Source organism: Melitaea cinxia, chromosome Z, assembly GCF_905220565.1.
Source record: "Melitaea cinxia chromosome Z, ilMelCinx1.1, whole genome shotgun sequence".
In the NCBI taxonomy this organism is placed as follows: domain Eukaryota; kingdom Metazoa; phylum Arthropoda; class Insecta; order Lepidoptera; family Nymphalidae; genus Melitaea; species Melitaea cinxia.
The window spans coordinates 22,341,564-22,357,987 of record NC_059424.1 but is presented as its reverse complement, the minus strand read 5'-3'; the positions used below and the strand labels follow the sequence as shown (position 1 = coordinate 22,357,987).

The window sequence follows — 16,424 nt, the reverse complement described above, 5'->3', positions numbered from 1 at the left end:
TGTTCGACGGTCGTAATTTCAGTTACCTCTTGTTTTGACCCCAACCGTTTCTTGATCACGCGTTTCGTCGTCATCACCGTTTTCTTCTCACCTTCCTGTGACACAATTTCCGTAACTTTTACTTCTTCGGGAGCTTCTTCGACCAATTTAGCGGTAACCGGTTTCAATGAATCGTCAAATGGTGTGACTGTGTCGTCAATAAATTCTTGTGTAGTGTGTGTTGTGATGACAGACGAAATATCGTCGTCTTGTGTAGGTGTTGTGTGTGTAGTGTCAACCCTAGAACCTACCTTCTTTTTAATCGTACGTTTCGTTATTTTTCTGTTAATCGACTTACCCTCAGGAGTCTCGATCACTTCGACAGACGTTTCCTCCGGAAGCTCAACAACATCCAATGGTGTCACTTCCTCTTCATCGGGCGGCGTTTCTTCAGTAACGTTTACGGTTGTCGTTGGTTCTTCACCTTCTTTTTCGACGGTTATAATCTCGGTAACTTCTTGTTTACTACCCTTGGGCTTCTTCATCACACGTTTCGTAGTCTTAACCGTTTTCGTATCACCGGTTTCGGTTACGACTTGTGTCACCTTAACTTCTTCTGGCGCTTCTTCGATCACTTGAGCTTTGTCGGGTTTCACTAAATCCTCAAAGGGCGTGAGCGATTCGTCAATCAACTCTTCTGTTTTGTGTACAGATACGACAGGTGACTTATCGTCTAGTATTTCTGTTACGATTTCCGTGGTCTCCAGTTTAGGTCCAACCTTCTTTTTGATAACACGCTTGGTCGTTTTCTTTTGTTTCGGTTTGCCTTCGGGCGTTTCTACTTCCTCCACGACTGTCTCTTCAGGCAGTTCGACTATTTCTGCCGGCTTTGTATCTTCCTCCTCTTCCGGCGCCTTTTGCTCCGTCATTGTAACAGTCGTAACAGGTTTCTCACCGTCTTCTTCGACGGTCGTTATTTCGGTTACTTCTTGTTTCGGTCCTAATCGCTTTTTGATAACGCGTCTTGTCGTCTTGACCGTTTTCTTCTCACCTTCCTGTGAAACCACTTCCGTAACCTTAACTTCTTCGGGAGCTTCTTCGACCAATTTAGCGGTAACCGGTTTCAATGAATCGTCAAATGGTGTGACTGTGTCGTCAACAAATTCTTGTGTAGTGTGTGTTGTGATGACAGACGAAATATCGTCGTCTTGTGTAGGTGTTGTGTGTGTAGTGTCAACCCTAGGACCTACCTTCTTTTTAATCGTACGTTTCGTTATTTTTCTTTTAATCGACTTACCCTCAGGAGTCTCGATCACTTCGACAGACGTTTCCTCCGGAAGCTCAACAACATCCAATGATGTCACTTCCTCTTCATCGGGCGACGTTCCTTCAGTAACTTTTACGGTTGTCGTTGGTTCTTCACCTTCTTTTTCGACGGTTATAATCTCGGTAATTTCTTGTTTACTACCCTTGGGCTTCTTCATCACACGTTTCGTAGTCTTAACCGTTTTCGTATCACCGGTTTCGGTTACGACTTGTGTCACCTTAACTTCTACTGGCGCTTCTTCGATAACTTGAGCTTTGTCGGGTTTCACTAATTCCTCGAAGGGTGTGAGAGATTCGTCAATCAACTCTTCGGTTTTATGTACAGACACGACAGGTGACTTATCGTCTTCAATTTCCGTTACGATTTCCGTGGTCTCCAATTTAGGTCCCTCCTTCTTTTTGATAACACGCTTGGTCGTTTTCTTTTGTTTCGGTTCGCCTTCGGGCGTTTCTACTTGCTCCACGACTGTCTCTTCAGGGAGCTCGACTATTTCTACCGGCTTGGTATCTTCCTCCTCTACCGGACCCTCTTGCTCCGTCACATTAACAGTCGTAATAGGTTTTTCACCGTCCTGTTCGACGGTCGTTATTTCAGTTACCACTTGTTTTGGCCCCAACCGTTTCTTGATCACGCGTTTCGTCGTCTTCACCGTTTTCTTGTCACCTTCCTGTGACACGACTTCCGTAACTTTTACTTCTTCGGGAGCTTCTTCGACTAATTTAGCGGTAACCGGTTTCAATGAATCGTCAAATGGTGTGACTGTGTCGTCAACAAATTCTTGTGTAGTGTGTGTTGTGATGACAGACGAAATATCGTCGTCTTGTGGAAGTGTTGTGTGTGTAGTGTCAACCCTAGGACCTACCTTCTTTTTAATCGTACGTTTCGTTATTTTTCTTTTAATCGACTTACCCTCAGGAGTCTCGATCACTTCGACAGACGTTTCCTCCGGAAGCTCAACAACATCCAATGGTGTCACTTCCTCTTCATCGGGCAACGTTTCTTCAGTAACGTTTACGGTTGTCGTTGGTTCTTCACCTTCTTTTTCGACGGTTATAATCTCGGTAACTTCTTGTTTACTACCCTTGGGCTTCTTCATCACACGTTTCGTAGTCTTAACCGTTTTCGTATCACCGGTTTCGGTTACGACTTGTGTCACCTTAACTTCTTCTGGCGCTTCTTCGATCACTTGAGCTTTGTCGGGTTTCACTAAATCCTCGAAGGGCGTGAGCGATTCGTCAATCAACTCTTCTGTTTTGTGTACAGATACGACAGGTGACTTATCGTCTACTATTTCTGTTACGATTTCCGTGGTCTCCAGTTTAGGTCCAACCTTCTTTTTGATAACACGCTTGGTCGTTTTCTTTTGTTTCGGTTTGCCTTCGGGCGTTTCTACTTCCTCCACGACTGTCTCTTCAGGCAGTTCGACTATTTCTGCCGGCTTTGTATCTTCCTCCTCTTCCGGCGCCTTTTGCTCCGTCATTGTAACAGTCGTAACAGGTTTCTCACCGTCTTCTTCGACGGTCGTTATTTCGGTTACTTCTTGTTTCGGTCCTAATTGCTTTTTGATAACGCGTCTTGTCGTCTTGACCGTTTTCTTCTCACCTTCCTGTGAAACCACTTCCGTAACCTTAACTTCTTCGGGAGCTTCTTCGACCAATTTAGCGGTAACCGGTTTCAATGAATCGTCAAATGGTGTGACTGTGTCGTCAACAAATTCTTGTGTAGTGTGTGTTGTGATGACAGACGAAATATCGTCGTCTTGTGTAAGTGTTGTGTGTGTAGTGTCAACCCTAGGACCTACCTTCTTTTTAATCGTACGTTTCGTTATTTTTCTTTTAATCGACTTACCCTCAGGAGTCTCGATCACTTCGACAGACGTTTCCTCCGGAAGCTCAACAACATCCAATGGTGTCACTTCCTCTTCATCGGGCGACGGTCCTTCAGTAACTTTTACGGTTGTCGTTGGTTCTTCACCTTCTTTTTCGACGGTTATAATCTCGGTAACTTCTTGTTTATTACCCTTGGGCTTCTTCATCACACGTTTCGTAGTCTTAACCGTTTTCGTATCACCGGTTTCGGTTACGACTTGTGTCACCTTAACTTCTTCTGGCGCTTCTTCGATCACTTGAGCTTTGTCGGGTTTCATTAATTCCTCGAAGGGTGTGAGAGATTCATCAATCAACTCTTCGGTTTTGTGTACAGACACGACAGGTGACTTATCGTCTTCAATTTCCGTTACGATTTCCGTGGTCTCCAATTTAGGTCCCTCCTTCTTTTTGATAACACGCTTGGTCGTTTTCTTTTGTTTCGGTTCGCCTTCGGGCGTTTCTACTTGCTCCACGACTGTCTCTTCAGGGAGCTCGACTATTTCTACCGGCTTGGTATCTTCCTCCTCTACCGGACCCTCTTGCTCCGTCACATTAACAGTCGTAATAGGTTTTTCACCGTCCTGTTCGACGGTCGTTATTTCAGTTACCACTTGTTTTGGCCCCAACCGTTTCTTGATCACGCGTTTCGTCGTCTTCACCGTTTTCTTGTCACCTTCCTGTGACACGACTTCCGTAACTTTTACTTCTTCGGGAGCTTCTTCGACTAATTTAGCGGTAACCGGTTTCAATGAATCGTCAAATGGTGTGACTGTGTCGTCAACAAATTCTTGTGTAGTGTGTGTTGTGATGACAGACGAAATATCGTCGTCTTGTGGAAGTGTTGTGTGTGTAGTGTCAACCCTAGGACCTACCTTCTTTTTAATCGTACGTTTCGTTATTTTTCTTTTAATCGACTTACCCTCAGGAGTCTCGATCACTTCGACAGACGTTTCCTCCGGAAGCTCAACAACATCCAATGGTGTCACTTCCTCTTCATCGGGCGACGTTTCTTCAGTAACGTTTACGGTTGTCGTTGGTTCTTCACCTTCTTTTTCGACGGTTATAATCTCGGTAACTTCTTGTTTACTACTCTTGGGCTTCTTCATCACACGTTTCGTAGTCTTAACCGTTTTCGTATCACCGGTTTCGGTTACGACTTGTGTCACCTTAACTTCTTCTGGCGCTTCTTCGATCACTTGAGCTTTGTCGGGTTTCACTAAATCCTCGAAGGGCGTGAGCGATTCGTCAATCAACTCTTCTGTTTTGTGTACAGATACGACAGGTGACTTATCGTCTACTATTTCTGTTACGATTTCCGTGGTCTCCAGTTTAGGTCCAACCTTCTTTTTGATAACACGCTTGGTCGTTTTCTTTTGTTTCGGTTTGCCTTCGGGCGTTTCTACTTCCTCCACGACTGTCTCTTCAGGCAGTTCGACTATTTCTGCCGGCTTTGTATCTTCCTCCTCTTCCGGCGCCTTTTGCTCCGTCATTGTAACAGTCGTAACAGGTTTCTCACCGTCTTCTTCGACGGTCGTTATTTCGGTTACTTCTTGTTTCGGTCCTAATCGCTTTTTGATAACGCGTCTTGTCGTCTTGACCGTTTTCTTCTCACCTTCCTGTGAAACCACTTCCGTAACCTTAACTTCTTCGGGAGCTTCTTCGACCAATTTAGCGGTAACCGGTTTCAATGAATCGTCAAATGGTGTGACTGTGTCGTCAACAAATTCTTGTGTAGTGTGTGTTGTGATGACAGACGAAATATCGTCGTCTTGTGTAAGTGTTGTGTGTGTAGTGTCAACCCTAGGACCTACCTTCTTTTTAATCGTACGTTTCGTTATTTTTCTTTTAATCGACTTACCCTCAGGAGTCTCGATCACTTCGACAGACGTTTCCTCCGGAAGCTCAACAACATCCAATGGTGTCACTTCCTCTTCATCGGGCGACGGTCCTTCAGTAACTTTTACGGTTGTCGTTGGTTCTTCACCTTCTTTTTCGACGGTTATAATCTCGGTAACTTCTTGTTTATTACCCTTGGGCTTCTTCATCACACGTTTCGTAGTCTTAACCGTTTTCGTATCACCGGTTTCGGTTACGACTTGTGTCACCTTAACTTCTTCTGGCGCTTCTTCGATCACTTGAGCTTTGTCGGGTTTCATTAATTCCTCGAAGGGTGTGAGAGATTCATCAATCAACTCTTCGGTTTTGTGTACAGACACGACAGGTGACTTATCGTCTTCAATTTCCGTTACGATTTCCGTGGTCTCCAATTTAGGTCCCTCCTTCTTTTTGATAACACGCTTGGTCGTTTTCTTTTGTTTCGGTTCGCCTTCGGGCGTTTCTACTTGCTCCACGACTGTCTCTTCAGGGAGCTCGACTATTTCTACCGGCTTGGTATCTTCCTCCTCTACCGGGCCCTCTTGCTCCGTCACTTTAACAGTCGTAACAGGTTTCTCACCGTCTTCTTCGACGGTCGTTATTTCGGTTACTTCTTGTTTCGGTCCTAATCGCTTTTTGATAACGCGTTTTGTCGTCTTGACCGTTTTCTTCTCACCTTCCTGTGAAACCACTTCCGTAACCTTAACTTCTTCGGGAGCTTCTTCGACCAATTTAGCGGTAACCGGTTTCAATGAATCGTCAAATGGTGTGACTGTGTCGTCAACAAATTCTTGTGTAGTGTGTGTTGTGATGACAGACGAAATATCGTCGTCTTGTGTAGGTGTTGTGTGTGTAGTGTCAACCCTAGGACCTACCTTCTTTTTAATCGTACGTGTCGTTATTTTTCTTTTAATCGACTTACCCTCAGGAGTCTCGATCACTTCGACAGACGTTTCCTCCGGAAGCTCAACAACATCCAATGGTGTCACTTCCTCTTCATCGGGCGACGGTCCTTCAGTAACTTTTACGGTTAGCGTTGGTTCTTCACCTTCTTTTTCGACGGTTATAATCTCTGTAACTTCTTGTTTACTACCCTTGGGCTTCTTCATCACACGTTTCGTAGTCTTAACCGTTTTCGTATCACCGGTTTCGGTTACGACTTGTGTCACCTTAACTTCTTCTGGCGCTTCTTCGATCACTTGAGCTTTGTCGGGTTTCATTAATTCCTCGAAGGGTGTGAGAGATTCATCAATCAACTCGTCGGTTTTGTGTACAGACACGACAGGTGACTTATCGTCTTCAATTTCCGTTACGATTTCCGTGGTCTCCAATTTAGGTCCCTCCTTCTTTTTGATAACACGCTTGGTCGTTTTCTTTTGTTTCGGTTCGCCTTCAGGCGTTTCTACTTGCTCCACGACTGTCTCTTCAGGGAGCTCGACTATTTCTACCGGCTTGGTATCTTCCTCCTCTACCGGGCCCTCTTGCTCCGTCACTTTAACAGTCGTAACAGGTTTCTCACCGTCTTCTTCGACGGTCGTTATTTCGGTTACTTCTTGTTTCGGTCCTAATCGCTTTTTGATAACGCGTTTTGTCGTCTTGACCGTTTTCTTCTCACCTTCCTGTGAAACCACTTCCGTAACCTTAACTTCTTCGGGAGCTTCTTCGACCAATTTAGCGGTAACCGGTTTCAATGAATCGTCAAATGGTGTGACTGTGTCGTCAAAAAATTCTTGTGTAGTGTGTGTTGTGATGACAGACGAAATATCGTCGTCTTGTATAGGTGTTGTGTGTGTAGTGTCAACCCTAGGACCTACCTTCTTTTTAATCGTACGTGTCGTTATTTTTCTTTTAATCGACTTACCCTCAGGAGTCTCGATCACTTCGACAGACGTTTCCTCCGGAAGCTCAACAACATCCAATGGTGTCACTTCCTCTTCATCGGGCGACGTTCCTTCAGTAACGTTTACGGTTGTCGTTGGTTCTTCACCTTCTTTTTCGACGGTTATAATCTCGGTAACTTCTTGTTTACTACCCTTGGGCTTCTTCATCACACGTTTCGTAGTCTTAACCGTTTTCGTATCACCGGTTTCGGTTACGACTTGTGTCACCTTAACTTCTTCTGGCGCTTCTTCGATTACTTGAGCTTTGTCGGGTTTCACTAATTCCTCGAAGGGTGTGAGAGATTCGTCAATCAACTCTTCGGTTTTATGTACAGACACGACAGGTGACTTATCGTCTTCAATTTCCGTTACGATTTCCGTGGTCTCCAATTTAGGTCCCTCCTTCTTTTTGATAACACGCTTGGTCGTTTTCTTTTGTTTCGGTTCGCCTTCGGGCGTTTCTACTTGCTCCACGACTATCTCTTCAGGGAGCTCGACTATTTCTACCGGCTTGGTATCTTCCTCCTCTACCGGACCCTCTTGCTCCGTCACATTAACAGTCGTAATAGGTTTTTCACCGTCATACTCGACGGTCGTTATTTCAGTTACTTCTTGTTTTGGACCCAATCGCTTCTTGATCACGCGTTTCGTCGTCTTAACTGTTTTCGTATCACCAGTTTCGGTTACGACTTGTGTCACCTTAACTTCTTCTGGCACTTCTTCGATTACTTGAGCTTTGTCGGGTTTCACTAAATTCTCGAACGGTGTGAGAGATTCGTCGATCAACTCTTCGATTTTGTGTACAGACACGACAGGTGACTTATCGTCTTCGATTTCTGTTACTATTTCCGTGGTCTCAATTTTAGTTCCCTCCTTCTTTTTGATAACACGTTTGACCGTTTTTCTTTGTTTCGGTTTGCCTTCGGGCGTTTCTACTTGCTCCACGACTGTCTCTTCTGGGAGCTCGACTATTTCTACCGGCTTTGTATCTTCCTCCTCTACCGGGCCCTCTTGCTCCGTCACTTTAACAGTCGTAATAGGTTTTTCACCGTCCTGTTCGACGCTCGTTATTTCAGTTACCTCTTGTTTTGGCCCCAACCGTTTCTTGATCACGCGTTTCGTCGTCTTCACCGTTTTCTTGTCACCTTCCTGTGACACAATTTCCGTAACTTTTACTTCTTCGGGAGCTTCTTCGACCAATTTAGCGGTAGCCGGTTTCAATGAATCGTCAAAGGGTGTGACCGTGTCGTCAACAAATTCTTGTGTAGTGTGTGTTGTGATGACAGACGAAATATCGTCGTCTTGTGTAGGTGTTGTGTGTGTGGTGTCAACCCTAGGACCTACCTTCTTTTTAATCGTACGTTTCGTTATTTTTCTTTTAATCGACTTACCCTCAGGAGTCTCGATCACTTCGATAGACGTTTCCTCCGGAAGCTCAACGACTTCCAATGGTTTTGCTTCATCTTCATCGGGCGACTTTTCTTCAATCACGTTCACAGTTGTAGTTGGTTCTTCACCTTCCCTTTCTACAGTCGTTATCTCAGTAACTTCTTGTCTACGACCCTTGGGCTTTTTGATGACACGTTTTGTAGTTTTAACCGTTTTCGTATCACCAGTTTCGGTTACGACTTGTGTCACCTTTACTTCTTCTGGCGCTTCTTCGATTACTTGAGCTTTGTCGGGTTTCACTAAATCCTGGAAGGGCGTGAGCGATTCGTCAATCAACTCTTCTGTTTTGTGTACAGACACGACAGGTGACTTATCGTCTACTATTTCTGTTACGATTTCCGTGGTCTCCAGTTTAGGTCCAACCTTCTTTTTGATAACACGCTTGGTCGTTTTCTTTTGTTTCGGTTTGCCTTCGGGCGTTTCTACTTCCTCCACGACTGTCTCTTCAGGCAGTTCGACTATTTCGGCCGGCTGTGTATATTCCTCCTCTTCCGGCGCCTTTTGCTCCGTCACTGTAACAGTCGTAACAGGTTTCTCACCGTCTTCTTCGACGGTCGTTATTTCGGTTACTTCTCGTTTCGGTCCTAATCGCTTTTTGATAACGCGTTTTGTCGTCTTGACCGTTTTCTTCTCACCTTCCTGTGAAACCACTTCCGTAACCTTAACTTCTTCGGGAGCTTCTTCTATCACTTTAGCACTAACTGGTTCGTGTAAATCGTCTAAAGGTGTGACCGAATCGTCGATAAATTCTTGTGTAGTGTACGTTGTGACGACAGTTGGTTTGTCGTCTTCTTGTGTAGTCGTGATGTGTGTAGTGTCAACCCTAGGACCTACCTTTTTCTTAATCGTTCGTTTAGTGGTTTTTCTTTTTATCGACTTACCCTCAGGAGACTCGACCACTTCGACGGACGTTTCCTCCGGAAGCTCGACGACTTCCAATGGTTTTGCCTCATCTTCATCGGGCGACTTTTCTTCAGACACGTTCACAGTTGTAGTTGGTTCTTCACCTTCCCTTTCTACAGTCGTTATCTCGGTAACTTCTTGTCTACGACCCTTGGGCTTTTTGATGACACGTTTTGTAGTTCTAACCGTTTTCGTATCACCGGTTTCGGTTACGACTTGTGTCACCTTAACTTCTTCTGGCGCTTCTTCGATCACTTGAGCTTTGTCGGGTTTCACTAAATCCTCGAAGGGCGTGAGCGATTCGTCAATCAACTCTTCTGTTTTGTGTACAGATACGACAGGTGACTTATCGTCTACTATTTCTGTTACGATTTCCGTGGTCTCCAGTTTAGGTCCAACCTTCTTTTTGATAACACGCTTGGTCGTTTTCTTTTGTTTCGGTTTGCCTTCGGGCGTTTCTACTTCCTCCACGACTGTCTCTTCAGGCAGTTCGACTATTTCGGCCGGCTGTGTATATTCCTCCTCTTCCGGCGCCTTTTGCTCCGTCACTGTAACAGTCGTAACAGGTTTCTCACCGTCTTCTTCGACGGTCGTTATTTCGGTTACTTCTCGTTTCGGTCCTAATCGCTTTTTGATAACGCGTTTTGTCGTCTTGACCGTTTTCTTCTCACCTTCCTGTGAAACCACTTCCGTAACCTTAACTTCTTCGGGAGCTTCTTCTATCACTTTAGCACTAACTGGTTCGTGTAAATCGTCTAAAGGTGTGACCGAATCGTCGATAAATTCTTGTGTAGTGTACGTTGTGACGACAGTTGGTTTGTCGTCTTCTTGTGTAGTCGTGATGTGTGTAGTGTCAACCCTAGGACCTACCTTTTTCTTAATCGTTCGTTTAGTGGTTTTTCTTTTTATCGACTTACCCTCAGGAGACTCGACCACTTCGACGGACGTTTCCTCCGGAAGCTCGACGACTTCCAATGGTTTTGCCTCATCTTCATCGGGCGACTTTTCTTCAGACACGTTCACAGTTGTAGTTGGTTCTTCACCTTCCCTTTCTACAGTCGTTATCTCGGTAACTTCTTGTCTACGACCCTTGGGCTTTTTGATGACACGTTTTGTAGTTCTAACCGTTTTCGTATCACCGGTTTCGGTTACGACTTGTGTCACCTTAACTTCTTCTGGCGCTTCTTCGATCACTTGAGCTTTGTCGGGTTTCACTAAATCCTCGAAGGGCGTGAGCGATTCGTCAATCAACTCTTCTGTTTTGTGTACAGATACGACAGGTGACTTATCGTCTACTATTTCTGTTACGATTTCCGTGGTCTCTAGTTTAGGTCCAACCTTCTTTTTGATAACACGCTTGGTCGTTTTCTTTTGTTTCGGTTTGCCTTCGGGCGTTTCTACTTCCTCCACGACTGTCTCTTCAGGCAGTTCGACTATTTCTGCCGGCTTTTTATCTTCCTCCTCTTCCGGCGCCTTTTGCTCCGTCACTGTAACAGTCGTAACAGGTTTCTGACCGTCTTCTTCGACGGTCGTTATTTCGGTTACTTCTTGTTTCGGTCCTAATCGCTTTTTGATAACGCGTTTTGTCGTCTTGACCGTTTTCTTCTCACCTTCCTGTGAAACCACTTCCGTAACCTTAACTTCTTCGGGAGCTTCTTCTATCACTTTAGCACTAACTGGTTCGTGTAAATCGTCTAAAGGTGTGACTGTATCGTCGATAAATTCTTGTGTAGTGTACGCTGTGACGACAGATGGTTTGTCGTCTTCTTGTGTAGTCGTGATGTGTGTAGTGTCAACCCTAGGACCTACCTTTTTCTTAATCGTTCGTTTAGTGGTTTTTCTTTTTATCGACTTACCCTCAGGAGACTCGACCACTTCGACGGACGTTTCCTCCGGAAGCTCGACGACTTCCAATGGTTTTGCCTCATCTTCATCGGGCGACTTTTCTTCAGACACGTTCACAGTTGTAGTTGGTTCTTCACCTTCCCTTTCTACAGTCGTTATCTCGTTAACTTCTTGTCTACGACCCTTGGGCTTTTTGATGACACGTTTTGTAGTTCTAACCGTTTTCGTATCACCGGTTTCGGTTACGACTTGTGTCACCTTTACTTCTTCTGGCGCTTCTTCGATCACTTGAGCTTTGTCGGGTTTCACTAAATCATCGAAGGGCGTGAGCGATTCGTCAATCAACTCTTCTGTTTTGTGTACAGACACGACAGGTGACTTTTCGTCTACTGTTTCTGTTACAATTTCCGTGGTCTCCAGTTTAGGTCCAACCTTCTTTTTGATAACACGCTTGGTCGTTTTCTTTTGTTTCGGTTTGCCTTCGGGCGTTTCTACTTCCTCCACGACCGTCTCTTCAGGCAGTTCGACTATTTCTGCCGGCTGTGTATCTTCCTCCTCTTCCGGCGCCGTTTGCTCCGTAACTGTAACAGTCGTAACAGGTTTCTCACCGTCTTCTTCGACGGTCGTTATTTCGGTTACTTCTTGTTTCGGTCCTAATCGCTTTTTGATAACGCGTTTTGTCGTCTTGACCGTTTTCTTCTCACCTTTCTGTGACACCACTTCCGTAACCTTAACTTCTTCGGGAGCTTCTTCTATCACTTTAGCACTAACTGGTTCGTGTAAATCGTCTAAAGGTGTGACTGTATCGTCGATAAATTCTTGTGTAGTGTACGCTGTGACGACAGATGGTTTGTCGTCTTCTTGTGTAGTCGTGATGTGTGTAGTGTCAACCCTAGGACCTACCTTTTTCTTAATCGTTCGTTTAGTGGTTTTTCTTCTTATCGACTTACCCTCTGGAGACTCGACCACTTCGACGGACGTTTCCTCCGGAAGCTCGACGACATCCAATGGTTTTGCCTCATCTTCATCGGGCGACTTTTCTTCAGACACGTTCACAGTTGTAGTTGGTTCTTCACCTTCCCTTTCTACAGTCGTTATCTCGGTAACTTCTTGTCTACGACCCTTGGGCTTTTTGATGACACGTTTTGTAGTTCTAACCGTTTTCGTATCACCGGTTTCGGTTACGACTTGTGTCACCTTAACTTCTTCTGGCGCTTCTTCGATCACTTGAGCTTTGTCGGGTTTCACTAAATCCTCGAAGGGCGTGAGCGATTCGTCAATCAACTCTTCTGTTTTGTGTACAGACACGACAGGTGACTTATCGTCTACTGTTTCTGTTACAATTTCCGTGGTCTCCAGTTTAGGTCCAACCTTCTTTTTGATAACACGCTTGGTCGTTTTCTTTTGTTTCGGTTTGCCTTCGGGCGTTTCTACTTCCTCCACGACCGTCTCTTCAGGCAGTTCGACTATTTCTGCCGGCTGTGTATCTTCCTCCTCTTCCGGCGCCTTTTGCTCCGTAACTGTAACAGTCGTAACAGGTTTCTCACCGTCTTCTTCGACGGTCGTTATTTCGGTTACTTCTTGTTTCGGTTCTAATCGCTTTTTGATAACGCGTTTTGTCGTCTTGACCGTTTTCTTCTCACCTTTCTGTGACACCACTTCCGTAGCCTTAACTTCTTCGGGAGCTTCTTCTATCACTTTAGCACTAACTGGTTCGTGTAAATCGTCTAAAGGTGTGACTGCATCGTCGATAAATTCTTGTGTAGTGTACGCTGTGACGACAGATGGTTTGTCGTCTTCTTGTGTAGTCGTGATGTGTGTAGTGTCAACCCTAGGACCTACCTTTTTCTTAATCGTTCGTTTAGTGGTTTTTCTTCTTATCGACTTACCCTCAGGAGACTCGACCACTTCGACGGACGTTTCCTCCGGAAGCTCGACGACTTCTAATGGTTTTGCCTCATCTTCATCGGGCGACTTTTCTTCAGACACGTTCACAGTTGTAGTTGGTTCTTCACCTTCCCTTTCTACAGTCGTTATCTCGGTAACTTCTTGTCTACGACCCTTGGGCTTTTTGATGACACGTTTTGTAGTTCTAACCGTTTTCGTATCACCGGTTTCGGTTACGACTTGTGTCACCTTTACTTCTTCTGGCGCTTCTTCGATCACTTGAGCTTTGTCGGGTTTCACTAAATCATCGAAGGGCGTGAGCGATTCGTCAATCAACTCTTCTGTTTTGTGTACAGACACGACAGGTGACTTATCGCCTACTATTTCTGTTACGATTTCCGTGGTCTCCAGTTTAGGTCCAACCTTCTTTTTGATAACACGCTTGGTCGTTTTCTTTTGTTTCGGTTTGCCTTCGGGCGTTTCTACTTCCTCCACGACTGTCTCTTCAGGCAGTTCGACTATTTCGGCCGGCTGTGTATATTCCTCCTCTTCCGGCGCCTTTTGCTCCGTCACTGTAACAGTCGTAACAGGTTTCTCACCATCTTCTTCGACGGTCGTTATTTCGGTTACTTCTCGTTTCGGTCCTAATCGCTTTTTGATAACGCGTTTTGTCGTCTTGACCGTTTTCTTCTCACCTTCCTGTGAAACCACTTCCGTAACCTTAACTTCTTCGGGAGCTTCTTCTATCACTTTAGCACTAACTGGTTCGTGTAAATCGTCTAAAGGTGTGACCGAATCGTCGATAAATTCTTGTGTAGTGTACGCTGTGACGACAGATGGTTTGTCGTCTTCTTGTGTAGTCGTGATGTGTGTAGTGTCAACCCTAGGACCTACCTTTTTCTTAATCGTTCGTTTAGTGGTTTTTCTTTTTATCGACTTACCCTCAGGAGACTCGACCACTTCGACGGACGTTTCCTCCGGAAGCTCGACGACTTCCAATGGTTTTGCCTCATCTTCATCGGGCGACTTTTCTTCAGACACGTTCACAGTTGTAGTTGGTTCTTCACCTTCCCTTTCTACAGTCGTTATCTCGGTAACTTCTTGTCTACGACCCTTGGGCTTTTTGATGACACGTTTTGTAGTTCTAACCGTTTCCGTATCACCGGTTTCGGTTACGACTTGTGTCACCTTTACTTCTTCTGGCGCTTCTTCGATCACTTGAGCTTTGTCGGATTTCACTAAATCATCGAAGGGCGTGAGCGATTCGTCAACCAACTCTTCTGTTTTGTGTACAGACACGACAGGTGACTTATCGTCTACTATTTCTGTTACGATTTCCGTGGTCTCCAGTTTAGGTCCAACCTTCTTTTTGATAACACGCTTGGTCGTTTTCTTTTGTTTCGGTTTGCCTTCGGGCGTTTCTACTTCCTCCACGACTGTCTCTTCAGGCAGTTCGACTATTTCTGCCGGCTTTGTATCTTCCTCCTCTTCCGGCGCCTTTTGCTCCGTCACTGTAACAGTCGTAACAGGTTTCTCACCGTCTTCTTCGACGGTCGTTATTTCGGTTACTTCTTGTTTCGGTCCTAATCGCTTTTTGATAACGCGTTTTGTCGTCTTGACCGTTTTCTTCTCACCTTTCTGTGACACCACTTCCGTAACCTTAACTTCTTCGGGAGCTTCTTCTATCACTTTAGCACTAACTGGTTCGTGTAAATCGTCTAAAGGTGTGACTGCATCGTCGATAAATTCTTGTGTAGTGTACGCTGTGACGACAGATGGTTTGTCGTCTTCTTGTGTAGTCGTGATGTGTGTAGTGTCAACCCTAGGACCTACCTTTTTCTTAATCGTTCGTTTAGTGGTTTTTCTTTTTATCGACTTACCCTCAGGAGACTCGACCACTTCGACGGACGTTTCCTCCGGAAGCTCGACGACTTCCAATGGTTTTGCCTCATCTTCATCGGGCGACTTTTCTTCAGACACGTTCACAGTTGTAGTTGGTTCTTCACCTTCCCTCTCTACAGTCGTTATCTCGGTAACTTCTTGTCTACGACCCTTGGGCTTTTTGATGACACGTTTTGTAGTTCTAACCGCTTTCGTATCACCGGTTTCGGTTACGACTTGTGTCACCTTTACTTCTTCTGGCGCTTCTTCGATCACTTGAGCTTTGTCGGGTTTCACTAAATCCTCGAAGGGCGTGAGCGATTCGTCAATCAACTCTTCTGTTTTGTGTACAGACACGACAGGTGACTTATCGTCTACTGTTTCTGTTACAATTTCCGTGGTCTCTAGTTTAGGTCCAACCTTCTTTTTGATAACACGCTTGGTCGTTTTCTTTTGTTTCGGTTTGCCTTCGGGCGTTTCTACTTCCTCCACGACCGTCTCTTCAGGCAGTTCGACTATTTCTGCCGGCTGTGTATCTTCCTCCTCTTCCGGCGCCTTTTGCTCCGTAACTGTAACAGTCGTAACAGGTTTCTCACCGTCTTTTTCGACGGTCGTTATTTCGGTTACTTCTTGTTTCGGTCCTAATCGCTTTTTGATAACGCGTTTTGTCGTCTTGACCGTTTTCTTCTCACCTTTCTGTGACACCACTTCCGTAACCTTAACTTCTTCGGGAGCTTCTTCTATCACTTTAGCACTAACTGGTTCGTGTAAATCGTCTAAAGGTGTGACTGCATCGTCGATAAATTCTTGTGTAGTGTACGCTGTGACGACAGATGGTTTGTCGTCTTCTTGTGTAGTCGTGATGTGTGTAGTGTCAACCCTAGGACCTACCTTTTTCTTAATCGTTCGTTTAGTGGTTTTTCTTTTTATCGACTTACCCTCAGGAGACTCGACCACTTCGACGGACGTTTCCTCCGGAAGCTCGACGACTTCCAATGGTTTTACCTCATCTTCATCGGGCGACTTTTCTTCAGACACGTTCACAGTTGTAGTTGGTTCTTCACCTTCCCTCTCTACAGTCGTTATCTCGGTAACTTCTTGTCTACGACCCTTGGGCTTTTTGATGACACGTTTTGTAGTTCTAACCGCTTTCGTATCACCGGTTTCGGTTACGACTTGTGTCACCTTTACTTCTTCTGGCGCTTCTTCGATCACTTGAGCTTTGTCGGGTTTCACTAAATCCTCGAAGGGCGTGAGCGATTCGTCAATCAACTCTTCTGTTTTGTGTACAGATACAAGAGGTGACTTATCGTCTACTATTTCTGTTACGATTTCCGTGGTCTCCAGTTTAGGTCCAACCTTCTTTTTGATAACACGCTTGGTCGTTTTCTTTTGTTTCGGTTTGCCTTCGGGCGTTTCTACTTCCTCCACGACTGTCTCTTCAGGCAGTTCGACTATTTCTGCCGGCTTTGTATCTTCCTCCTCTTCCGGCGCCTTTTGCTCCGTCACTGTAACAGTCGTAACAGGTTT

General features: G+C 45.2%; 1 protein-coding gene across 1 annotated transcript in view; it reads right to left on the bottom strand.

The window, feature by feature from the left end:
- The window catches only part of LOC123669038 (titin), a 128,101-nt gene that overhangs the window by 17,938 nt on the left and 93,739 nt on the right, over positions 1-16,424 (bottom strand). The window contains exons 35-39 of the mRNA XM_045602703.1: positions 14,913-16,376; positions 12,096-12,563; positions 9,279-10,685; positions 3,326-8,807; positions 338-2,857 (exon numbers count right to left, since the gene is read on the bottom strand). Coding sequence (XP_045458659.1) covers positions 338-2,857; positions 3,326-8,807; positions 9,279-10,685; positions 12,096-12,563; positions 14,913-16,376 — 11,341 coding nt within the window. The remainder of the gene's footprint in view (positions 1-337; positions 2,858-3,325; positions 8,808-9,278; positions 10,686-12,095; positions 12,564-14,912; positions 16,377-16,424) is intronic.